General features: G+C 37.9%; 3 protein-coding genes across 3 annotated transcripts; 1 reads left to right on the top strand and 2 right to left on the bottom strand.

Moving 5' to 3' along the window:
• The first annotated feature begins 8,086 nt into the window (after positions 1-8,086).
• Positions 8,087-10,134, top strand: LOC133861663 (uncharacterized). Its single transcript, XM_062297449.1, has 2 exons — positions 8,087-9,427; positions 9,524-10,134. Exons 1-2 carry the CDS (start codon positions 8,302-8,304, stop codon positions 9,787-9,789), a joined length of 1,392 nt encoding a protein of 463 aa, XP_062153433.1. The 5' UTR covers positions 8,087-8,301; the 3' UTR covers positions 9,790-10,134.
• Positions 10,135-17,221: 7,087 nt separating this feature from the next.
• Positions 17,222-20,451, bottom strand: LOC133861478 (uncharacterized). The gene is made up of 8 exons (XM_062297271.1): positions 20,294-20,451; positions 19,339-20,116; positions 18,931-19,175; positions 18,595-18,828; positions 18,392-18,484; positions 18,170-18,271; positions 17,625-18,078; positions 17,222-17,517 (listed from the first exon to the last, which is right to left on the bottom strand). Exons 1-8 carry the CDS (start codon positions 20,309-20,311, stop codon positions 17,345-17,347), a joined length of 2,097 nt encoding a protein of 698 aa, XP_062153255.1. The 5' UTR covers positions 20,312-20,451; the 3' UTR covers positions 17,222-17,344.
• A 504-nt stretch (positions 20,452-20,955) lies between these two features.
• Positions 20,956-21,672, bottom strand: LOC133861479 (uncharacterized). Its single transcript, XM_062297272.1, has 3 exons — positions 21,575-21,672; positions 21,225-21,482; positions 20,956-21,142 (listed from the first exon to the last, which is right to left on the bottom strand). Exons 1-3 carry the CDS (start codon positions 21,655-21,657, stop codon positions 21,025-21,027), a joined length of 459 nt encoding a protein of 152 aa, XP_062153256.1. The 5' UTR covers positions 21,658-21,672; the 3' UTR covers positions 20,956-21,024.
• Positions 21,673-26,191: the final 4,519 nt, after the last annotated feature.

Genomic DNA, 26,191 nt, shown 5'->3' with positions numbered 1-26,191 from the left:
TTAATTATATTTTTGCAAATACTCATATTCTCTAACGGTCATTTTTTTTTTGGATAATTGCACCGTTGGTCCCTGTGGTATATCATAATTATTTTTCACTCCCTATGGTTTAAAAAGTTCATGGGAGGTCCTTCTGATATGCAATAATTACAAATCGATCTCTGGCGTCAAATTCTGTTAAAATTTTTAACAGATTCCGTCAAATGCCACGTCAGCGCCACGTGTCGTCATCTTATTGGTGACACGTGGCGCTGACATGTTTAATTTTAATAAAATAATATAAATTTATTAAAAAATAAATAAAAAATACTTATTTTTTTAAAAAAAGAAAAAGAAAAAAAAACAAAAATGGGGAAAGGGGGTGGCGCGCGGCCACCCCCAGAGGCCGCCGGGGGTGGCGCGCGGCCACCCCCAAAGGGGTGGCTGGGCCACCCCTTCAGATTTTTTTTTTTTTTTTTCTTTTTTGAATTTTTTTTTTATAAAAAAATAAGTATTTTTATTTATTTTTTAATAAATTTATATTTTTTTTATTACGGTAGACACGTGTCGCCATCTTATTGGCGCTGACGTGGTATTTGACGGAATCTGTTAAAAATTTTAACAGAATTTGACGCCAGGGATCAATTTGTATTATTGCATATCACGAAGACCTCCCATGAACTTTTTAAACCATAGGGAGTGAAAAATAATTATGGTATACCACAGGGACCAACGGTGCAATTATCCCTTTTTTTTCAACGCTCATATTATTATTTTTATTCTTAAAACCAAAATACTAATAAACAATACAAACCCATTTTTATTTCTCTTTTATGTTAATTTAAATATTTATAAATAAAAATAAAAACTACTGCCAAAATTCATTAACAGAACCACCACAATTTTTGCAGTTTGCTGTTACAAAAATGACTATGACATCTAAAATTCGACGCCTTAATTATAGTCCTTGTACAATTAATTTGAATTTCTTTTTTAACCAAAAAAAAAGGAAAAAAGAGAGGAGAGAAACCATTCCGACTACAAATTTAAAGGTCAATTTTGTAAAAATCGTGTTGAAAAGCCTATAGAATTGCAGATGCCTAATCTTGTGGAGGTGAGGAACAATAAAATAAAGCAATATTTTGCAAGTGAAAAGCGGTAATCCCAAGGTAGATTATCATCGTAGCAAAATATGTGTTTTAAATTAGCGGAAAACAAGTTGTTGTAAGTGAAAAGCGGATGTAGTGTTTTAAATTAGCGGAAAACAAGTTGTTGTAAGTGATCACTTTCATTGAGACAAGAGTTACAAGTACTCAAGACATAAGAGTTACAAGATAATAAATTAGATTTATTGTTGATAACGTACTTTAAGATTCTTTCTCTACAAATAGAGTGTTGTATATAATCAAATGAATAAAGGCAAGATGTCTCCAACAAAAAGAGGTTGACGGGTGGATGTAGGCCAGAGGCCAAACCACTTAAAATCTATGAGTTTTTGTTACAATGCTAATCAAATTAGTTAAAAAGTTAATTTGGTTAACCAAATTTGAACAAGACTAGTTGAATGCTGATTAAGATGGATTGGTTCCTATTACAATGTTGAATCAACTTTGAGCTTAATTTGTCTAGATTTAATAGCTCAAATATTATAACCATTTGATTAGCTTCTTTCTTCTTTGATCAGGATTTAGACGTAGCTGTAAAATATATCAATTATCTTTACAATTCTAGGAATTTGGCTCAGTTGGAAAATCTTCATCAGCTGCAACTTCTAAAATTAAGCACACTTTTCACCCAAACGACATATGTACGGTCTTTCTCGAATAACATTCATACAAACATACAACAAACAGCAGGGTAATTAATTGTGATTTTTCATATCAGATTGTCTGTCTGTCTTGGACTATTACAAGGAAACCCATCTCAGTCAATCTTAATTATATCTTTCTCAAAAGAGACGAAAAGGTAAAGCCACATTTGACATTTCAAATGCTGGTGGAAAGCAAAGCTATTGTGGCCATTGGAAAAGACCAAATGGACATGTTTTTTCTCTGGCTAATAAGAAGACAAAACGGCTGGGATGTTCTGGCCAGGAATACGACCAGTTTGGTTGTCGGAATCTGGACTGACCGGATTCCGGTGAAGATGGCCGGATTCCGTCGCCGAAATTTACTAAGCATTTTTTGTCAAACATAAATCATTTTCCGGTTGACTATTATTTTCGCCCCTACCAAACACTGAAAAATGTCGAAATCGTTTTCCATAAATTATTTTACGCCGAAACAAACGGAGCATAAATATCAAACTCTTTAAATATTTTTCTACTTTAACTAAATATTATTTTTTTATTAGTGAAACTTGTTAGCAATATAAATCAAATGCTAATTAACAATGTAAATAAGCAGCGGAATGATTGATTATATAAATGCCTCTAGCCATTGTTTTGCTCGATCAAACGAAGTGAAGAAACCTTTTCTACAATAATAAGAGAGTTTGAAAAAACAGAAATTTAGAGATGTTCTTTTGACCTATTGATACCGATAGGCATAGGTAAAAAAAATGAATGTGAATTAAAATTTTGTTCTTTTTTAAAAAATTAATTCTTTATATCTACTAAATTTATGTAAATCTCCCTTAAAAAAATACCAGGATGGTTACAAAAAATTGAATAAGGGCGATGTTGAGCGAATAGAGATTAAATTGATGTTGTCTGGCCTTGAAAGTAGATAATGATGTGCAGGTGACGTTAGAGAAGTCTTCCCCAACAACCCTGGATTTGCTAAAACAAAACCAATCCAAAAAATAATCGAATGCGCCTTAATTTGTACGTAGTAAATAATACTCGTTACGCCTTTATCGCATCACTGTTGTCCAAAAATTTTGAGGAAATAGATAAATAGATGGTTCATCACTCTGATATATGTGAAAATCATAGACAAAATGATAAAGAAGAGAAAACAAAAGAAAAAAAATTAAAATCTCGGATGTTAGCCTATAGCTCTGATATCATATAGATAATTGAAAATTTTCGACTACATGCATTTTTTTTTATTATTATTTTTTAATACAAATTTATATGCAAATTTAAGATTCGGTTACGTGAAAGTACTCAAACTTTTACATTTTTTTTTTTTTTTTGGTTCCTAAAATTCACACTCGATGTAAACTCTAAACATCCAACACGTTCGTAACTGGATGAATTTTTTTAAATTCATGATCCTGGGTGTAAATGAATCGAGCTCGAACGGGTAGTACCTATATAAGCTCGACTTGTTTACACTCGTCACGATCTCAAGCACGTGACCAGTATCAAAAGTTTGGATCCACTCGGCTTGCTAAGGAAATAATATATGTATTGTAAATGACGAACAATCTGTGAATGATGTATTTAAGAAGATGAATGGATATGAATATAGTATTGATATTGAACAATTCCAGTTTGCTCAGACTCCTTACAATTCTTTTAACACTTGGAAACTTTCTTACTTACATTTCTTTTGGGCTTTCCTTTTATACAATGTTCAACTCTTAGTCGGGTAACCCAATAACAAAATCAACCTACTAACTAATAGCCAAACAAACTAACAACACATAATAGAATTTCCCAATTTCCAACTAGCTTCTTCTTTACTGTAATTCAGACATACCCGTTGGCTATGTTCTATACCCATAAGAGCATTTACGATAAGCTCTTTAAAGTTTTTCTAAACTTAATTTTGACAAAAATATACTCTTCAAACTATTATTTTATTGTCAATGTATTCTTCAAACTACCAATTGTGTCAATCTCTCCCGCTAAACTACCAAAAAAATGTCAGTATCCCCCTAATTACAAAAACACCCTTCATAAAATTATTAAAATAAAATAAAAAACTAGAAAAATTATTATAAAAATATAAAATAACAAAAATTTATTCCAAAAAAAATTTAAAACTGTTTTTTTTTTCGTTTGTTTATTTTATTTTTAAAAAATAATTTCCAGTTATTTATTCGTTTGATTTTCTTTAAAAAAAAAAATTGTTCTTTTTTTTTTAATTTAATAAAAATCTGGTTTTTATTTTATTTTTCGTTTTTTTTTAAATTTTTTTTATATAATTTTCAGTTATTTTTTCGTTTGATTTTTTTTATAAATATATATATATATATATATATATATATATATATATATATATATATATATATTTCTTTTTTCGTTTTTTAATTTTTTTTTCAATAATTTTTTTTTAAAAAAAAATTAGTTTTATTTTTATTTTTTTGAATTTATAAGGACTTTTTGTCTTATTCAAGAAAAAAAATTATGGTCTCTTTTGGTCTTTTTGTTGGTCTTAGGGAGACATTGACATATTTTGGTAGTTTGAGAGGGGGACATTGACACAATTGATAGTTTGGGGAGTACATTGACAATTGAGTGGTAGTTTGAGTTGGATATGTATACTTTTCCCTTTAATTTTAAAAAATTACTAAGGTAACCGCTTTTCAAATTCAATAAATTTCAAACTCTCTAAATATTTTTCTACTTTAACTAAATATTATTTTTTTATTAGTGAAACTTGTTAGCAATATAAATCAAATGCTAATTAACAATATAAATAAGCAGCGGAATGATTGATTATATAAATGCCTCTAGCCATTGTTTTGTTCAAGCGAAGTGAAGAAACCTTTTCTACATACAATAATCAGAGAGTCAAAAAAAAAAAAAAATAGAAATTTAGAGAGATTTTTCTTACCTATGGCTACAAGTGCCAATCACCTCAGAAAAATGAATGTGAATTAATACTCGTTACGCCTTTATCGCATTAGGGGTGGAGCTAGCCTTCCAACTTTGGGGGGCAGGATTGAAATAAAAATTGGAGGGGCAAATTTGAAAAAATAAAATATTTAGGGGTAAAATTTTAATTTTCTTTTTTTACATTTTTTTAGATTTTTTTTTTTTTTTTTTTTTGAAAAACCTTGCGCCTTGAGGGGGAGAGGCCACAAGCTCTATCACTGTAGAGAATAATCTTTTTTCTTTGGCACACTCTTCAAGTCAAGGCCTTGCTTTTGTTTTTTTATTTAATATAAATTCATATGCAAATTTATGATTCAGTTACGTGAAAGTACTCAAACTTTTACTCTTTTTTTGTTTTTTTTTCTTTTGCTTTTTTTTTTTTTTTTTTGGTTCCATAAAATTCACACTCAATATAAACTCTAAACATTTAATACATCCATAACTGGATGAATTTTTTTAAATTCACAATCTTAGGGGGGTCTAAATCAGGTGGGAGTGGCTTCGGGCGACCCCTAGATCTTGTTGGGCATGGCCTGCGGGACACCCTAGCCCATCGAGAATGCTGCATGCCAGCCCCAATAAGATCTAAGGATGGCTGCCCAACTAGCAGCCACTTTTTTTTTTTTTTAAGAGTTAGAATATTTTTTTAATATATTTTGAATATAATATTATTGATTTATATTTCCTAATCTAGATTGATTTGTATTTCCTAATATAAGTCGATTTAGGTTTACTTGTATATGTCTACTTATTCAACTATAAATAGGGACCTATGTATTGTAAACAATCAAGTTAATGAGCACAATGTAGCCGTTTGAGTTTTACCTTGTGGACGTAAATTATAGACCGAGCCACATAAATTCTCTCTCTTTTTCTCTCTTGCTTCTGCTACTATTTTGTTTCTATTCTATTTTAGATTTATACACAAATCTCAATGGTATCATAGCCATCTTTCTTTCGCCTAAACAGTATAGTCACGCCTCCATGCACTGTCAAGAGTTTTTGCCTTTGAAACTCTACACCTCAAAAGTCGTCCAATCACCTTGCTAGCAGTGCCAATCGATAGATCTGAAGTAGACGTGTCCATCGCCATTGAAATCACGGACATAATCCATGTCACGTCCCGCCCAAAGATTATGCCCGTTTAGCCACACGCAGCCACAGTCCTCCAACCACCTCGACAATCACATCATCAGACAGATTTGACGTCGATCGTCCCATATCTGCCAAGAGCATAGCCATAGTCATTGTCATGCTCTTCAACGCACCGCCCCAACATTCTGCACATTCAATTACGCGCCGCTATAGTCATCCAACCACGTTAATAGTCACGCCATCCGATGGATTTGCCGTCGATCGTCCTAGATCTGCCAATTTCACAGCCATCAGAGCCACAACGCGCTCTCACGAGTTGCGGGTAGATTCTGATAGCCGTTCCATGCACCTTTGACGGGAATCACGTGATGCCTCCACCAGCCGTATAAGGAAGAAAATCTTGGACCCAAGATCGTAAACTGCCGATCTACTGGACTGCCGCAACCAGACGCCCCGTGGAGCTGCCACGCGCCTCGACACACCATCGCTATTTACTATGTGTCTTCCACGCGCCAAGGCTCACCTGTCCAGGTTTTGTGCATCACATCAGATCCCAACCCGCGATTCCACTTGCACCTCCATTAGCCCGGATCACAAAACTTGGGTTCACCTATATGTGCCACACTAGATCACAGCCCTGAGGTCCTATTCTCCTTTTGATGTACTCACCCACACCAGATAATATCCTTCAGCCAAGCTCACAAGCTTAGAGTGCTTCTACATGCACTATATCCAAACCTATCAACTTGGTTCCGAAGAAAAAAAAAGAAAAAGAAAAAAGAGTGGTCCAAACGGACCACTTCATGATTGCAATGCACCATGTCAGGATTGGTGTGCCAACTTGATAACCGCCGAATTGGGCTCATCCTTTTTCCTTCTTGGTTCGTAGTCAGCCCCTACTCGATTCTAGGCCCGCAACACCTATTGATAACTGCCCAATTCGGCTCTTTTTTTTTTTTTTTTTTTTTTTTTTTTTATCTTCTTAGCCCGCAGTAGGCCCCTAGTCGGTTCTAGGCCCACATCTCCTACCGATAACCGCCCAAGTGGGGTCATCAATTTTTATATTTTTATTTATTTATTTTGTGTTTATTCATGGCCTGCAGTCGAGCCCTTTTTAGTTTTTGGCTCGTTGTCAGCCCCTTTTCAAAAAAAAAAAAGGGGGTGGGGGGGGTGGGGGGGGAGAGAGAGAAAAAAAAAATAGTAAAAAACTCTTTGTAGTGTGAATAGTAAATAGGTAGAAAACTTATTTACTAATCACACTAGAAGGAAAATTTTGTTCTGCCTATTCTACTGGAGAGAAAAAAATGACTCATAATAATCAAATTTGACTATTCTGTTAGAGATGTTTTAAATTAAATGTTGTCATCATATACTGTGGGAATGCAATAGTCAATTTAGAAAAAAGAGAATCGCAATAAAGTAATTTGCAATAACGGAGTTATAAAAAAAATGTAAACAATAATAGAGATATATTACAAGCACATCTCTTATACACCTTTTGTACATTATTTTTCTAAATTAATCGTTGGATCTTTAGGACTCACAAGGATTCACATGTGGGTCATACATGAGTAATTCTATTAGCATATTAAGTGTTTATCAAAAAATAATGTGGCTTTTAAAATTACTATTTGATCAAAATCATCATTTGATCAATCACATGCCTAATTGTGATTTTAAAAGTCCGTTCATTTTTTTATGGATACTTAATGTATTAATAGAATTATTTGTCATATATATGTAATAATTAATTTTAAAAAACAATATACAAAAAAACAAACAAGATGTGAATGTAACATATCTCTTTCAATTATTCAAAATAGAAAGTAAAAAAAAAATTCCAAAAGGCAGTGCTTGAGACAAAAATCCTTTGAGGCCTCTGCCGTAACCGAGGTGGAATTTTTTTTTTCTTTTATTTTATAGATTAACCAAGGTGGAATTGAAACGTCAGAATAGTGACTGTTGGGGATAAATCCCACTCAACCCGATCCAAAGAGAAGATTCAAAAGTCAAATAGGTCCAAACAGATAAGAATAATGATCATATCAGAGGTCTAAGAAGATATCAGATCAGAAGTCTAAGAAGATACTCAATTAGAAGTCTAGTAAAGGATTGAAGTCCAATTAGAACTCGGACAGCAGTTCTAAATCAACAAGGAGCAGGAGTCCTAATCCAGGTTTGACTCCACCTCTATGCCTATAAATAGGCTCATACCCCAGGTATAAACTGAGACTCAATTTTATGCATAGAGCATTATTTCTCTCACAGAAGCTAACTTAGGCATCGGAGCGGGACCCCCGGAAGGGTCCCTAGTTTTTGTTGTTTTGCAGAATCATTGAGAAGCGTGGGGAACATCAAAGGAACGTGCAGATTCACACCATACCGGAAACTGTACCAACAGTTTGGCGCCGTCTGTGGGAAACGATTATTCGTTCCTCATAAAAAAAAGAAGATCCAGCATGGTGATGAACACACGTTCCGGAAGCCAGACCAATCGACAGCCCGTGGCCCCACAGGAACCGGCTATTCAGAATAATTTGCAGCCTCCACCGAACCCTCCCCCGGGGGGTGGAGATCAAGATCGCATAGCAGCGTTGGAAGCCCAGATTGAAGACTTAAATGCAGAATTGTTACGCATGAGGACGAGACAGCCCAATCCCGAGATGAACAGGGATGAGCGTGAGGAAGAAGATCACAATAGCAACATTAATCCTCGGAGGGAGGATGACCGTCAAGGAGATCTGAGCAGAATTATTGCCGAGCTGGAGAGAAGGTGCACGGACATGGAGATGGAAAGAAAGGACAAAGGCAGATCCGTAATGGTGGACAAGCTCCTAATGGGTACAGACTCACCCTTCACCAGACGGGTGGCAGACTATCAGCTTCCCGATAAGTTTAAGGTACCCCAAATTCCAAGTTATGCAGGAGACAGAGATCCCTTGGATCACCTAGAGAATTTCAAAGCTCATCTAGACCTTCACGGGACACCCGATGAAGTAGCATGTCGGGCCTTCCCTCTTACTCTTTCGGGGAATGCCCGAGACTGGTTCAGGAAGCTGCCCCCGAATTCCGTTGATCAGTTCAAGGAATTGTCCAAGATATTCCTAACGGAGTTCTTGGCTTTCCGGACAAGGAAGAAGCCTTCGGGATATTTGCTATCATTGCACCAGCAAGGCAATGAGAGTCTTAAGGAGTTTATGGCTCGGTTCAACCGAGAGAAGGCTACGGTCGAAGATCCGACCGAGGATATGATTTTTGCTGCCATTTATCAGGGAATTTCACCCGAGGAGCCTTTGATGAAGAAGTTGATCCGGAAGCAACCGAGTACCTTGCAGGGCCTCATGGATAAGGTAGAAGAATTCATCAATCAGGAAGAGACGCTGAAGTCTATGGCCAGTTCTAGACTACCCCGAGAGACAGCCCCAGAAAAGAAAAGGAAAGAACTCAAGAAAGCTGATTGGGAAGAGCAGAGGCAGGTAAAGAAGTTCAAAGATTACAACTTTACACCTCTCAATGCCGAGATATCAGAAGTCCTCATGGAGATCAAGAGAGATCCGGCGTTTCGGGAACCACAAAAGATACCAGGTGATCCTCCTTATAAGAATGCAGGGAAGTATTGTGATTTCCATAAACAAGCAGGTCATTACACCGAGGGGTGCGTAACCCTAAGGTTGTTAATAGAAGAATTCATAAAGAATGGCAAGCTAGTTCGGTTCTTGGGAGAGCGACGGAACCATCCAGGAAATAACAGGCCTCGGAATCATCAGGACTATCAGCCCCGAGATCAACAGCCACGGGATTATTATCCCCGAGACCGTCCTCAGCTAGACGAAAGGCCTCAAGAGAATGCTCCCCGAGATGACATAGAAAGAAGAGAGGACCGAAGAAGCAGAAGCCCACAGCATAGAGAGCCGAGGCAACAGCAGTATCTGCCCGTGATCCCATAAAAAGGACTCTCGGGAATTTCAGGCTTGCTTTTATTTTTTAGTATTTATATTTGCAAAGAACTAGAATTTTATTTTTAATTCAGACTAGACAGAAAATTCCCCAGATTTTGGGAATAAGTATTTTCAGAATAAATGAATAAAGCTGACTTAAGCATCGGAGTGTTCCCGGTCTAGGGACCAGGAACCCGTTGATGTTGTTTCTTTTGCAGGCAAAAACTCTCGGATCAGTCCTAGCCGAGAGTCTCGGATCAGTCCTAGCCGAGATCAAGAAGAAAGGGGGGTCGTCTCGGATCAGTCCTAGCTGAGACCAAAACTTCTCGGATCAGTCCTAGCCGAGAAGGAGTCTCTCGGATCAGTCCTAGCCGAGAGCAAGAACAACTTCTCGGATCAGTCCTAGCCGAGAAGGAGCCTCTCGGATCAGTCCTAGCCGAGAGCAAGAAAAACTTCTCGGATCAGTCCTTGCCGAGAAGGAGCCTCTCGGATCAGTCCTAGCCGAGAGCAAGAACAACTTCTCGGATCAGTCCTTGCCGAGAAGGAGCCTCTCGGATCAGTCCTAGCCGAGAGCAAGAACAACTTCTCGGATCAGTCCTTGCCGAGAAGGAGCCTCTCGGATCAGTCCTAGCCGAGAGCAAGAACAACTTCTCGGATCAGTCCTTGCCGAGAAGGAGCCTCTCGGATCAGTCCTAGCCGAGAGCAAGAACAACTTCTCGGATCAGTCCTAGCCGAGAAGGAGCCTCTCGGATCAGTCCTAGCCGAGAGTCTCGGATCAGTCCTGGCCGAGAGAAAGGAGCATCTCGGATCAGTCCTAGCCGAGAGCAAGAAGAAACTTCTCGGGGGGTCGGATTTAACCCTCGGGTTTTGCAGGTTTTTCAAGATACAGGGAGAAAACCCTAAGGAAAAACAAGAAGGTAATTGGGGGGTAAGATTTAACCCTCGGGTTTTGCAGGTTAGCAGGTTTTCAGAAGGAGACAAAGATCGGGTTTCCTTAGACATGGAATTCCCATTATTCAAGCAAGCTTCGGATAAGGGAATTGGGGGGTAACTGTTGGGGATAAATCCCACTCAACCCGATCCAAAGAGAAGATTCAAAAGTCAAATAGGTCCAAACAGATAAGAATAATGATCATATCAGAGGTCTAAGAAGATATCAGATCAGAAGTCTAAGAAGATACTCAATTAGAAGTCTAGTAAAGGATTGAAGTCCAATTAGAACTCGGACAGCAGTTCTAAATCAACAAGGAGCAGGAGTCCTAATCCAGGTTTGACTCCACCTCTATGCCTATAAATAGGCTCATACCCCAGGTATAAACTGAGACTCAATTTTATGCATAGAGCATTATTTCTCTCACAGAAGCTAACTTAGGCATCGGAGCGGGACCCCCGGAAGGGTCCCTAGTTTTTGTTGTTTTGCAGAATCATTGAGAAGCGTGGGGAACATCAAAGGAACGTGCAGATTCACACCATACCGGAAACTGTACCAACAGTGACATTAATAGTCCATGATGTGCAACAGTGCAAGACAAGTAAAAGTGGAGCCAGTATATCATGTTGTTGGCGGTGACGGGAAAGGGAGGGGATCTCTAAAGTCTGTCATTCCAGTTAGAAGGCTCTGTTTCACACTTGGAAACCCTAGAAGATGACAAAACTTCTTTTTGTTTTTTATTTTTTGGTTTTTAGATGATGACAAAACATTTGAATAGTCGCTATTACTTATTCAACACCACAAGAAATTGCTTTTGGATCTGTCATTAATTTAACGAAAAGCACCTTTTGGTTTTATTCTTCCCCCATTAGAGAAAGATTAAAGAAAATTAAGCATGACAATTCGGGTTGTTGTGTCAACCCATTTGAATGGCGTGTAAATTCGTCGAGTTAGCGTGTCAACTTGTTTAACTAATTTGATAAAAATATGTCATTAATGCGTCATAAACGGGTTGATGGGTCAGAAATTTGTCATAAACAAGTTAGTGGGTCATAAACGTGTCATAAACGGATTGACGGGTCATAAACGAGTTATAGTATAAACTCAAACCATATATATTCGTGTCGTGTTCGTGTCGAATTTGAGAGTCGTGTCAAAATTGCCAAGCCTAAAGATAACCTCGATCTACAAAAAATGCGGTAGTCGAACCAGTAATAGCGAAAGCTTTGGCAGTTTGATATGTCATGGAGTTATGTCGAAAGATAAATTTTAATAACATTATATTAGAGGGAGATGCGTTGCATATTATTACAACAATTAAACCGAAGGAGAATAATTGAAGTATATTTGGACATATAACAAATGCAATTAAAGAGGATTTGCGTTTTTGAAGATCGTGGAGTGTCATACACTGCGATTAAGGCTTATGGTTGAACACCGATAATTATTCGACGTATCCTTCGATAATTATCAATGTTTTATTACTAATGTCGATAATTATTTTTCATTTATCGGTTTATGTAAATTAACACCAAGAAATTATTGATGTGTAAATTATACACGCAATAATAAAAATTAATTTCTAGGCGTTTACCGTGGACGCTGAAAACGGAAATGCAGGCAAGTAACGATATTTCAACAAGTGTTTTTCGTCTCCAAGGGGTAATTCAGTTGGTTGGGGACCACGGCTTATAAAACGAAGGTCACTAGTTTGAATCCCCCCTCCCCTCTTGTGTGGACATGTCAAAAAAAAAAAAAAAAAAAAAAGTGTTTCCCGAATTCTGGTTTTCCTAATTTCAACCTTAAATATTATTTTTTATTTATCTCTTAAGCCTTTATTAGAGAGTTTTAATCCTAATTTAAAACGGGGTATTACATCATTGGTCACCAAAGACACACTGCCGCATCGTGGGTCAACACAATTGAACCAAACTTTTTTTTTTTTTTTTTCATTTTCTATTTATTTATTTATTTTTAATTAAGGGGTATTTTAGTTGTTACAGTATCCTTGGTTCAGGATATCTATCTCAAACCAAGTTTATTCTGAAAATCTGTGAGGCTGCAAATTAACGGTGAAACATCAGGTGGATGGCTTCTTTCTTTCTTTTTCCAATTTTTTTTTCATATCCAATTTTTTTATTGGATTTAATGGACCAGACATTACGTGAGAGTTGCAACACAAACGAATTTTTGAGGTGTGTCAATGTTGGACTTTTATGTGTACAAGAAGACCCCAGTGATCGTCCCACTATGTTGAATGCAGTTTTCATGCTTGGGAATGAAACTGCAACTCTCCCAACTCCTAAACAACCAGCCTTTGTTGTAAGGAGATCCCTTTCTAGCTCAGGTTCTTCTTCTAGTAGACCACGATCATTTAATGAATTTACAGCTACCATTGAAGAAGGTCGATGATTATGGAAGCTCTCATCATGAGTCCTGTTTTCTCTTTACCAGTTTCTACTGCTTCATCAGTGTAACTTCTTTTGCTATAACAATCCATTCAATGTAATTTTATTTGTTTCCCATCTGTTTGAATTAACCTCCTAGTAGTTGTTTTTATCCCCTGTTTTCTGATTAGATTGTCTGTGTTTGTTATTTAATCCTTTCATTAGTACATGCATTATTTTATTTTATTTTTTTAAGCAAGAAATTACTAGAAAGTGCAATTCTCTTACTTTAGTTACTACTTTGTCAATACACATTTCAACAGTTTCTCTATTATTTTTTCTACATTTTTTTAAATATTACTTATCATTCCTTTTTTTTATTATTATTATATTTTTGCAAATACTCATATTCTCTAACAGTCATATTTTTTTTTTCAGCGCTCATATTATTATTTTTATTCTTAAAACCAAAATACTAATAAACAATACCCATTCTCTTTTTTTTTTTTCTTTTTTTTTTTTTTTCTCTTTTATGTTAATTTAAATATTTATAAATAAAAATAAAAACTACTGCCAAAATTCATTAACAGAACCACCACAATTTTTGCAGTTTGCTGTTACAAAAATGACTATGACATCTAAAATTCAGGGCCTTAATTATAGTCCTTGTACAATTAATTTGATTTTCTTTTTTAACAAAAAAAAAAAAAAAGAGGAAAAAAAAAAAAAGAGAGAGGAGAGAAACCATTCTGACTACAAATTTAAAGGTCAATTGTGTAAAAATCGTGTTTAAAAGCCTATAGAATTGCAGATGCCTAATCTTGTGGGGGGTGAGGAACAATAAAATAAAGCAATATTTTGCTACTTGTGGTAATCCCAAGGTAGATTACCATTGTAGCAAAATATGTGTTTTAGATTAGCGGAAAACAGGTTGTTGGAAGCAGGGAGAAGCGGATGTAGCGGTCTGTTTCATTGAAACAAGAGTTACAAGTACTCAAGACACTAAAGTTTCAAGATGAAAAATTAAATTTATTGTTGTTAATGTAGAATTAGAAATAGAGTGTTGTATATAATCAAATGAATCAATGAAAGATGTAGCTAACAAAAAGGCTTTGACGTGTGGACGTAAGCCAGAGGGGATGTAGGCCAGAGGCCGAATCACATAAAATCTATGAGTTTTTGTTACAATCCTAATCAAATTAGTTAACTGGATGTGAACAAGACTATCAATTATTGAAGCTGTGACTGCAAGTATTCACACATTGCATATAACTCATTAAATTCTGGCAAAAAGTAGCATTACGTTTCCATATCACCTTGTTCTACATATATCGATATCAATTATTCAAATGGGATCTCACTTTACAAAGTTGTTCGAGCATATATTGAGTTGAATGCTGATTAAGATGGACTGGTTCCTATTACAATGTTGAATCAACTTTGAGCTTAATTTGTCTAGATTTAATAGCTCAACTATTATAACCATTTGATTAGCTTCTTTCTTCTTTGATCAGGATTTAGACGTAGCTATAAAATATATCAATTATCTTTACAATTCTAGGAATTTGGCTCAGTTGGAAAATCTTCATCAGCTGCAACTTCTAAAATTAAGCACACTTTTCACCCAAACGACATATGTACAGTCTTCACGCAAACATACAACAAACAGCAGGGTAATTGTGTTTTTTTATGTCAGATTGTCTGTCTTGGACTATTACAGGAAAACCTGTCTCAATCAATCTTAATTATATCTTTCTCAAAAGAGACGAAAAGGTAAAGCCACATTTGACATTTCAAATTCTGGTGGAAAGCAAAGCCACTGGGAGCATGTGATGAGATGGTCGAGCACGAGTCATCACCCGAGTTGTTAAGAGCCTTTTACATTACTTTATTGTGTGAGTCTTTATCATTAGCAGTGAATTGTTATCTCATCTTTAGTTTGAGTTATTTAAATGTTTGAATCTATCATTGTGAGACTATCACGTAAGATGATCACTGTGAGTGATTCTTATGTTTTATTATGTTAGTAGGAGTCTATTGTTAATTAGTAGAATAGATGCTTATTATCATTTGAATGAGTCAAAATAGAAATTGTACCGAACTGTTGTTCAATCTTACAAGGTTATGACGTTTATTTAAAGAGAATAAGACGTGAAGAATAATCATCAAAAGAATTAATTCAAACCTTGTGTTTGACAAAGAGTGTTAGAATCTTCTAATTTCCTACCACTAATTTTTCCAAATTAGCAAAATAGGGGACCATTGGAAAAGACAAAATGGACATGTTTGTTCTCTGGCTAATAAGAAGATAAATTCGAAGACCTTGACTTGGTCACAAATTTGCCTCCACTAAATCTGCATTACAAACTTTTATATCACCGTCATTTTCACTATTAAGGAAAACAGTACTGATACAATGTATCAACACCATATAGGCCAATACTATATATATATATATATTGTAAGTATATAGGCCAATAATATTGTACAACAATATATTTTGCTCAGAAGCATCTAGAATGATAGAATATGGAAAACTGCAAATTACTTACTTCACAATCTCTAATCACCGGAAAACATTTAAAGAAGCAAGTTTAATTATATTAAAGTTGGCAAATATGAGTTTCAGGTTCATTTTGCTTTACTACCTCTGATATGTATTGTAAATGATGAACAATCTGTGAATGATGTATTTAAGAAGATGAATGGATATGAATATAGTATTCATATTGAACAATTCCAGTTTGCTCAGACTCCTTTCAATTTGAGTTTACATTCACATCGGGCTCTTTAAATTTTCTCTATATTTAACTTCAAGAAATTTCTAACCTATCTACTTTTCAAATTTACTAAATATCAAACTCTCTAAATATTTCTCAACTGTAACTAAATATTATTTTTTATTAGTGAAACTTGTTAGCAATATAAATCAAATGCTAATTAACAATGTAAATAAGCAGCGAAATGATTGATTATATAAATACCTCTAGCCATTAATGTTTTGCTCAAGTGAAGTGAAGAAACCTTTTCTAAAATTTACAGAGATTCTTTTGACCTATTGGCACTGGTAGGCACAGGTCAGAAAAATGAATTTTTGAATTAAAATTTTGTTCTTTTTAAAAAAACTAATTCTTCATATCTACTAAATTTATGTAAATCTCCCTAAAAAAAAAAATAAAAAAATACAGGGATGGTTACAAAAATTGAATAAGGGCGATGTTGAGCAAATAGAGATTAAATTGATGTTGTCTGGCCTTGAAAGAAGATAATGATCTGCAGGTGACGTTAGAGAAGTCTTCCACGACAACCCTTGATTTGCTAAAACAAAACCAATCCAAAAAAGAATCGAATGCGCCTTAATTTGTACGCAGTAAATAATACTCGTTACGCCTTTATCGCATCACTGTTGTCCAAAAATTTTGAGCAGCATCGTAGAAGAATCTTGGTAGGTAAATAGATGGATCATCACTCTCATATACGTGAAAATCATAGACAAAATGATAAAGAAGAGAAAACAAAAGAAAAAAAAAAATAAAACTCTCAGACGTCACTACAAAAATGGTATGAAATAGCCACGTGCAGTTTGACACGTGTACAGTGTCGTACACGTGTCAAACATTTAGACACGTGTACTTTGACACGCGTATTACGCGTGTCAAATGTGCATGTTACAAACTGCACATTTTGACACGTGTATCGGAATACACGTGTCAAATTTGACACGCGTATTCCAATACGCGTGTCAAAATGTTTTGACACGTGTATTGGAATACACGTGTCAAATTTGACACGCGTATTCCGATACGCGTGTCAAAATGTTTTGACACGTGTATCGGAATACACGTGTCAAATTAGACACGCGTATTCCAATACGCGTGTCAAAACATTTTGACACGCGTATCGGAATACGCGTGTCAAATTTGACACGTGTATTCCGATACACGTGTCAAAATGTTTTTAATTAAAAAAAAAACTAAATTCAGTTTTTTATTTAATTAAAATTTTTATTTAATTATTTAATTGTATTTTTAATTAAAAAAAATAAATTTTTTATTGTTTTATAAAATTTATTTGGGTTAATTAAATTTTTTTTTGAATTTTTCAAATTTTGTAATTTTCGACCACAAATAACGCAGCATTTATTTTACCCAAAACCAACACGAAATCATACTACACAAACAAATAATTAATAACATATTCGTTAACAAGCAAATATTTACGAACAAAAAATAATTACACAAAATATCTACAAATCTGAAAGGCGTCTCTGCGAATCACGAGGTACCGTCCCAGGCGTGTTCTCGCCCACCGGCGATTGCTGCGCAATGAATGGTGTAGCGGGCGAAGGTGTAGCGACAGTGGAGTGCTGGCTCAGCTGTCGTCCAACAGGCGACAACGTACCAACCGTTGTCGAATTACCTGCAAATAATATAGACAATTAAAGTATATAATATTACTTGCAAAATTAAAGGGGTAATGAAAACAAATTGAAATTAATTTTGTCCTATACACAATATAAACCATACCTGCAGATGCACTACCAACGGACGACGTACTACCTACGTGTGCAGGAGAAGACTGATTACCAACACATGGTGCTGGTACTGCCATGGAGGACATGAAGACCTCCATCTCTCGCAAGCGCTGCTCTATGCCGTCGAACTGTTGCACGCGCTGCTCCAAACGGTCATTCCTCGCTCGCTCAGCATGTAGCTCCGCTTGCATCTCTTCCATCTTCCGAGACTGTTCGGCCCAATCCCGAGACGTCCCCTGAGATGGTCCCCCCTGTGACCGAGGCCTATATGAAAAACATGTCCCTCGAACAGGTGTGACGTTCGGGCCAACCTGCCGAACCCTCCCTGCATACTCAGGCCTCCCAATCGCCTGTTCGTAAGCGTCGTTCGGTGCCCAACGCACCGTGTCTGCGGAGACGCTTTGCGTGGCGGCTGGATCACTGGCTAAACTCTGCGTCATCCTCTCCTGTACGTCGTCAACATGAAAAAGTCATATATTGAATAATGACATATCACACATAATTTAAAAATATTAGTAAACTAAATCAGTAGCATACGCATAAGACCCGTGTACGGTCGTTCAGGAAAGTGCCGTCCTTCTTTGTGTGGGTCTTCACGAACGACGCGGCGCGAGTGGGGGGCGTGCCAGATGTACATGCCTGTCGTCATGCAGTTGACATATATAACAAACAGATAGCGATAAAAATAGTTTAAAGAAAAAGAAAAAGAAAAACAATTACCAACAAATATTAAAAACATAAACATATATATTTAATTACCTCCTCGTGATTAAATCTGGCATAACTTTTAGATCCCGCACAATGGGGTAGGTCATTCCGCTCCCGCAACCTCTTCATCCGTTCAGAGGTTGCCTACGCATTGAACATGAAAGTAAACATGTAACAATTGACACACTTAAATTAAAACTAAAATTAAATGAACTGTTATTAAAAAATAGTTGACAATTTTTTGGCCTACATACGATTTTATGCTCTCTGCACCAATCTCTCAGCAGGAATTCTACATCTTCTGCATCATACTGCTCAAAAAATTTCTCCGGCATTCTCGCACGGATACTCTCGGGCGTGTCACCGTCTCCAATTCCTAGTTGGGTTTTGAACCTCGACTTCCACGAGCGGTGCTTACGTCCAATATCATTCCACGCCTCCTGTTGTGCCCTGCGCATGTCAACTGATACAGGTAGATAGAACTCCTCCTGCACATTTCAATCAAAGCATTATAGGTTTAAAAACTTCAACCTAAACATTAAGCTCAAGTTTAATTCAAATAAATAATTAAATTATATTCATAAACATACCATCAGTGCGTTCCACATTGCCTGCTTAATCTGCCTATTTACCCTCGCCCATTCGTCCCGCATGTGTATGTAGGACCCACTCCTGATCATCTTGCCCACTTCCCGCCGAAAACGATTGCAGGCTCGTCCTACAGGTTGTATAGCAGCATTGTACTGCAATACAACCTTCTTCCCCCTCGGGAGCACCCAGTTTCTCGCTGGGTCGTCAATCACCTCATAATAAATGGTCCCGTCTGGGTTGTACCCTAATGAAAAAATATATTCAACATTAATTTAATTGGTTAACACTAAATAACACACACACACATATATAAACAAAATGTAATCAAATAGTTATTTTTTTCCAAACCAAAAAAAATATTTTGGTAACATAATATGAGTTTTAAGGATGTCTACATATGTACTTACCCATCAACCGAATCTGCCCAGTCCCTATGTGCTGCGTCGCTGGGTCGCCTGCAACCTCCTCGCCAACCTCTCCGGCTGGTGGAGGATGCTGATCATCATCTGAATCCATACCCTGGGGGCTACCGGGGGCCAACTGATCGGTACCCAACATCGCAACGTCCTCCTCATGGGTAGTCTGGCTCCCCCCCACATCTGGCATCTGACTCTCACCGGAAAGCGGCATCTGGCTCTCACCAGGTAACGGCATCTGCCTCTCTACATGCCCCGGGCCCTGACTCGCCCCCGATGCTGGCATCTGTCTCGGCCCCAAAATCTGGCCCTGCATCGCCGCCTGTGCCGGTATCTGTCCCAACCCCACAGCCGGCATCTGCATCTCCCCGGTCTGTGACAGTGGAAATCTACAATCCTGCGTCTCACTATCAGGGTTACACGTCATAGGTCGACTATACGTATACGGAAAGTACGGCGCATAACCCTGTGACCCCACCCCCTCTTGCACCCACCATCGATAGGCGTTACCCGGTTGGGTGAACCCTAACTGAGATAATGTCGGCAGCTCCGACAATGGAGAGCTGCCAACTCCAGCTGTGCTGGTCTGCCCGTGATCTGACGTGGGCACGGCCACCATACCCGGCAACAATGGTCTATAAGCCCCGTCTGGGTGGGGTGGCCACGCCGCAGTATATACTGGCGTCGAATCAGTGGGCATGGTCATGGGGGGCACGGGTGGGCGAGGTGCCCGATATGCATAAGGATGGCGTCCCTGGTCCATCAATACCTGCGAATAAATGTAGACAAATTAATTAGAATATTTTTTGTAATATATTTTTAATGAATATGCAAATTATACAACGAAATTTATGCAAATAATAGAAACCCTTATTCAGTTCAAGCGAATTGTACAAACAATTTATATATCAGTCAAGTGTGTTGAGTTCAAGCTAATTATACTCACAAGAAATACATCAATCATTGTATCACAGGAGCTTCAATCGGATCAATGTCGGGCCTGTCGTACTCGAATTCATCATTCGTATCAGGTAGGTCATCAGTGGCTAGTACGAGCGGTACGCACTCATGGTAGGTTGTACCATCCTCATTACTCCCATCCCCCTGGCCAACGTCGTACACGTTGCGCGGTTTGGTCCTAACCGCACAAACCCAATTTGGGTTCCTTCCATCTTCGACGTAGAATACTTGATCCACCTGAGATGTAAGCACGTACGGCTCGTCCTGAATCAGTTCTCCCCTGTGGACGAGGTGATTGAAGTTGACAAACACTAGGCCATACTCGTCTATTGTGAATCCTCTTTCCATCGTGGGGTCTGCCCAATTGCACTTAAATAGGACGTACGTAGTCCTGTCATAGTACTCGACCTCAACTATATCGGTTAACTGCCCGTAGTACGTTTCGCCTTCAACGGTAGGAACACATACGCCACTGTTCTGAGTCCTCCTTCCCACATCATGGGCAAGCGTGCGAAACAATTTCCCATTTACCACGTACCTGTTGTACTTGACCGCTGTCTCCTTCAGCCCTCTACAACGCATAACCAAGTTGTGGCCCAATTCCTCCCTACGTTGATCGTCAAGGCCATCGACCTATGTTATAATTACAAATATTAAACACGTGTATTGGGTAATTATATTGAACCCGCATAACTTTATCCAACTTAAAAATTACAACTATTTCCTTACATATGCAGGGTACCATTCGCAGAACTGCTCATGATGTTCTGCTTCAATAAGAGCCTCCGTAATGCGACCTCTAGTGCATGATCGCCTAAGCGCGTCTTTGTGCATCCTACATTCAGCGTATACAATTATGTAGTAAAATCAATTAGATACGTTATTCGAATTCTGTTAAATATATAAACACTACTTACGTCCGCAAATTGTGAAACTCTTCAGAGTTGAACACAATATAACGATGAATCTGGTGCATTATCAACCGGTTCAGGGTAACACGCGTGCCCGCCCCCTTGGATCCATCAGGATTCCTCTGAGGTCTGTTGTGGAATGTTGGTGCGTTATTCAGATACCTTGAACAGAACGTTACCAGCTCGGTCGCTATGTACCCCTCCGCAATGCACCCCTCAGGAGCCGCTTTATTGCGCACAGTAGACTTGAAATGCCCCAGACTCCTGGTGTACACACATACACGACAATTTAATTGTCGTCAATTATGGTTACATTTAAATCAAATTATATATTTACATATTACGCTGAATTTTACCTCTCCGCCGGGTACATCCATCTATACTGCACGGGTCCGCCGAGTCTACACTCGCGCACAAGATGCACGACCAAGTGGACCATGCTCGTAAAAAACCCTGGAGGGAATATTTGTTCTAGTTTGCACAAAGTGATACAGACGTCACCCTGCAGTCGGTCCATATCTTCTTGTGATAGCTTTGTTGAGCATATGCCTCTAAAAAATGCCGAAATCTCCACAAGAGGTCTAACAACTTTATCAGGCAATGACTTACGCAGTGCAATTGGAAGAAGCTGTTGCATCAGTATGTGGCTATCGTGGCTCTTCAACCCGGAAATTGTACGGTCCTTCAGCCGAACACATCGTGAAATGTTCGAGGCGTATCCGTCCGGGACCCTCACATTTCGAAGAACCTTCAGAAAACTTTCTTTGTCCTCTCTAGTCATGGTGTGACAGGCAGCGGGAATATACGTTTTACCATTGGCGGCCGTGAACGGATGCAACTTAGGTCTCAACCCCATTTCCTGCAAGTCCAGCCGAGCTGCCAAGTTGTCCTTCGTTTTCCCTTTTATATCCAAAATAGTGCCAAGTATATTGTCCATGACATTTTTCTCTATGTGCATAACATCAAGATTGTGCCGAAGCAAATTGTCTTCCCAATACGGCAATCTGAAAAATATACTTTTCTTCTTCCATATAACATCGGAACTCCCTGCACCCTTCTTCCGCTTCTTCCGTTTCTTCTTCTTACCCGCGGTCTCATCCCCAAACGCAACTCCGTCCAACTGTTGGAGAACCTCGTATCCGCATGGCACAATCGGGGCGCTGTCAAATTCTTCAGTACCGTCAAATGTCCTCCTGTTAAGCCGCCACAGATGTTCAGGCGGCAGATATCTCCTGTGCCCCATATAGCAAAATTTGCATCCGTTCTTTAAGCGTATAGAACGCGTCGATTGCATACAGCAAGGACATGCCTTCGCACCCCTGTTAGGCCAACCAGATAAATCTGCATACGCTGGAAAGTCGTTTATCGTCCACATCAACTGAGATCGCATAATAAAATTTTCCTTCTTTGAAGCATCGAATGTTCGTACCCCTACATTCCACAGTTCCAGCAACTCATCAATCAATGGCTGAAGGTAAACATCAATATCCATACCTGGTGAGCTCGGTCCAGGGATAACCATGGAAAGGATGAAGGACGACTGTTTCATGCACATCCAAGGTGGCAAATTGTACGGCACAAGCATTACGGGCCATGTGCTGTGGGATGTGCTCATGTTCCCAAATGGATTAAATCCATCTGCTGTCAAACCAAGCCGGACGTTCCTACTCTCTGCCATAAAATCTGGGTGTAAAATGTCAAACGATCTCCATGCCTCACCGTCGGCCGGGTGCCTCAATACGCCATCCCTAGTGCGGCCTTCTGCATGCCATCTCATATGGGGCGCAGTATGCTCAGACATGAATAACCTCTGCAACCGTGGGATGAGTGGAAACCACCTCAAGATCTTCACCGGGCGTTTTTTTCTCGCTGATATGATCTCACCATCATCATCTACATGTGTATCAGCCCTCCACTTAGACTCTCCACATACGGTACATGAATCTAATTCTTTATTGTCTTTCCAGAATAACATACAGTCATTACGGCACGCCGGAATCTTCTCATACCCCAGACCCATGCCACTTAGGAACTTTTTCGCCTCATACGTGTTATCTGGCAATGCCTCATCGCAAGGAGGCAACAACTGATTGATGAATTCGAGAATGTCTGAAAATATCTTGTTACTAATACCTCCAACGCACTTCAAGTTGTACATGTGTACAGTAGCACTCAATTTACTGTGCTTCGTACCAGGGTGAAGGGGCTTCTCGGCAGTCTTTAACAGCTCTTGGTACTTCAATGCGTCCCCGCACGAGGTATCTTCATCAACTTGTTGCGGAAGAGTACTGACCCCTTCAGGAACATCGTGCACGCCGAAGGCGTCACGCAACATGGCGTGCATGTTATCATCCTGTTCCACGGCGACACCCTCCTGTTCTGTGACATGATCACCATGTTCAGTGCTACGGTCAGCGGCCTCTGTGCCACTGTGATGACTCGAACACTGACCAGGAATAGCGGAACCAGTCGTAGTCTCACCGTGCATATACCACAAATTGTATCCCGGATTCATCCCCCGACCTCCAGTCAGGTGGGCAAGAACGTACTCAGGAGTGTGATGCTGGTTATTTCGACAATACTTGCATGGGCAGTAAATTTTTCCATCGCCGGCCGTACAATTACTAACGGCAAATGCCACAAACGCCCTACACCCATCGTTATACCGTGTCGTACCCCTAGGTGTTGACATCCAAGACTTGTCCATGTTTATCTGTATAGGGTTAAGAGGACAAGACAAATCATACGGCTTACAGTATAAACGTGTACAAATATATTTCATTTTTTATTTTTAAGGGTTTAGGGTTAGGGTTATGGTTTGTTTTGAAAGTGTAGGATTATTTTATGTAGGGTTTTAGTTTTTTTTTTAGAAAGTGTAAGTGTTTTTATTTTTTTTATTCTTTTAAAGGGTTTAGGGTTAGGGTTTGTTAGGGTTTAGGGTTAGGTTTTATTTGTTTCTTTAAAAGTGTAGGATTTTGTTTTTTTATTTTTAAGGGTTTAGTGTTAGGGTTTAAGGTTTAGGGTTAGGGTTTTTTTCCTAGAAAGTGTAGGAATTTTTTTTTTTTTTTTTTCGGTTTAGGGTTAGGGTATTTTTTTAGAAAGTGTATGTCAAAATGTTTTTAAGGTTTAGGGTTTAGGAGTTAGGGTTTAAGGTTTAGGGTTAGGATTTTTTTCCTAGAAAGTGTAGGATTTTTTTTTAGGGTTTAGGGTTAGGGTATTTTTTTTAGAAAGTGTAGGTTATTTTTTTTTTAGGGTTTAGGGTTTAGGATTTAGGGTTTGTTAGGGTTTAGGGTTTAGGGTTTAGGGTTTAGAGTTTACGGTTAGGGTTTGTTAGGGTCTAGGGTCTAGGGTTAGGGTTTAGGGTTTTAGGTTTTTTTTTTTTAAAGCGATTAGGGTTTAGGGTTGTAGGTAAAAATTTTTTTTTCAAGGGTTTAGGGTTTAGGATTTAGGGTTTTTTTTTTTTAAGCGATTAGGGTTTAGGGTTTAGGGTTTTAGGGTTTATGGTTTAGGGTTTAGGGTTTGTTAGGGTCTAGGGTTTAGGGTTTTAGGTTTTTTTTTTTTTTTTTAGGGTTTAGGGTTTAGGGTTTGTTAGGGTCTAGGGTCTAGGGTTAGGGTTTAGGGTTTTAGGTTTTTATTTTTTAAGGGTTTAGGGTTTAGGGTTTTAGGTAAATTTTTTTTTTTTTAAGGGTTTAGGGTTTACGATTTAGGGTTTTATTTTGGTTTAAAGCGATTAGGGTTTAGGGTTTAGGGTTTTAGGGTTTAGGGTTTGTTACGGTTTAGGGTTTAGGATTTAGGGTTTAGAGTTTACGGTTAGGGTTTGTTAGGGTCTAGGGTCTAGGGTTAGGGTTTAGGGTTTTAGGTTTTTTTTTTTTTAAGCGATTAGGGTTTAGGGTTGTAGGTAAAATTTTTTTTTTCAAGGGTTTAGGGTTTAGGATTTAGGGTTTTTTTTTTTTAAGCGATTAGGGTTTAGGGTTTAGGGTTTTAGGGTTTATGGTTTAGGGTTTAGGGTTTGTTAGGGTTTAGGGTTTTAGGTTTTTTTTTTTTTTTAGGGTTTAGGGTTTAGGGTTTGTTAGGGTCTAGGGTCTAGGGTTAGGGTTTAGGGTTTTAGGTTTTTATTTTTTAAGGGTTTAGGGTTTAGGGTTTTAGGTAAATTTTTTTTTTTTTAAGGGTTTAGGGTTTACGATTTAGGGTTTTATTTTGGTTTAAAGCGATTAGGGTTTAGGGTTTAGGGTTTTAGGGTTTAGGGTTTGTTAGGGTTTAGGGTTTAGGATTTAGGGTTTGTTAGGGTTTAGGGTTTAGGGTTTAGGGTTTAGAGTTTACGGTTAGGGTTTGTTAGGGTCTAGGGTCTAGGGTTAGGGTTTAGGGTTTTAGGTTTTTTTTTTTTTAAGCGATTAGGGTTTAGGGTTGTAGGTAAAAAAATTTTTTTCAAGGGTTTAGGGTTTAGGATTTAGGGTTTTTTTTTTTAAGCGATTAGGGTTTAGGGTTTAGGGTTTTAGGGTTTATGGTTTAGGGTTTAGGGTTTGTTAGGGTCTAGGGTTTAGGGTTTTAGGTTTTTTTTTTTTTTAGGGTTTGTTAGGGTCTAGGGTCTAGGGTTAGGGTTTAGGGTTTTAGGTTTTTATTTTTTAAGGGTTTAGGGTTTAGGGTTTTAGGTAAATTTTTTTTTTTTAAGGGTTTAGGGTTTACGATTTAGGGTTTTATTTTGGTTTAAAGCGATTAGGGTTTAGGGTTTAGGGTTTTAGGGTTTAGGGTTTGTTACGGTTTAGGGTTTAGGGTTAAGAGTTTTTTTTAAGAAAGTGTAGGAATCTTTTTTTGTAAGGATTTAGGATTAGGGTTTAGGGTTTTCGTTGTTTTTTTCGAAAGTGTAGTAAGTTTTTATTTTTTTTAAAGGGTTTAGGGTTTTATTTTATTCTTTTTATAAGAGTTTAGGGTTTGTTAGGGTTTAGGGTTTAGCAGTTTAGGTTTTTTTTAGAAAG

Source organism: Alnus glutinosa, chromosome 2 (assembly GCF_958979055.1).
Source record: "Alnus glutinosa chromosome 2, dhAlnGlut1.1, whole genome shotgun sequence".
Classification (NCBI taxonomy): Eukaryota; Viridiplantae; Streptophyta; class Magnoliopsida; order Fagales; family Betulaceae; genus Alnus; species Alnus glutinosa.
The sequence above is the reverse complement of the archived record's forward strand: the minus strand, read 5'-3'. Positions and strand labels throughout refer to the sequence as shown.

What these genes read in the sequence shown, in the direction of transcription:
- LOC133861663 (XM_062297449.1), top strand. Translation starts at nt 8,302, where the DNA reads ATGGTGATGAACACACGTTCCGGAAGCCAGACCAATCGACAGCCCGTG. An exon ending in GGAACCACAAAAGATACCAG is followed by an intron (nt 9,428 to 9,523) that starts GTGATCCTCCTT and finishes GGTTGTTAATAG; the next exon opens with AAGAATTCATAAAGAATGGC.
- LOC133861478 (XM_062297271.1), bottom strand. An exon ending in TGGGCAGATTCGGTTGATGG is followed by an intron (nt 19,176 to 19,338) that starts GTAAGTACATAT and finishes TTTTTTCATTAG; the next exon opens with GGTACAACCCAGACGGGACC. An exon ending in CAATGTGGAACGCACTGATG is followed by an intron (nt 18,829 to 18,930) that starts GTATGTTTATGA and finishes TGAAATGTGCAG; the next exon opens with GAGGAGTTCTATCTACCTGT.
- LOC133861479 (XM_062297272.1), bottom strand. Translation starts at nt 21,657, where the DNA reads ATGGTCCACTTGGTCGTGCATCTTGTGCGCGAGTGTAGACTCGGCGGA. An exon ending in TGGATGTACCCGGCGGAGAG is followed by an intron (nt 21,483 to 21,574) that starts GTAAAATTCAGC and finishes TGTGTACACCAG; the next exon opens with GAGTCTGGGGCATTTCAAGT. An exon ending in GAGTTTCACAATTTGCGGAC is followed by an intron (nt 21,143 to 21,224) that starts GTAAGTAGTGTT and finishes CGCTGAATGTAG; the next exon opens with GATGCACAAAGACGCGCTTA.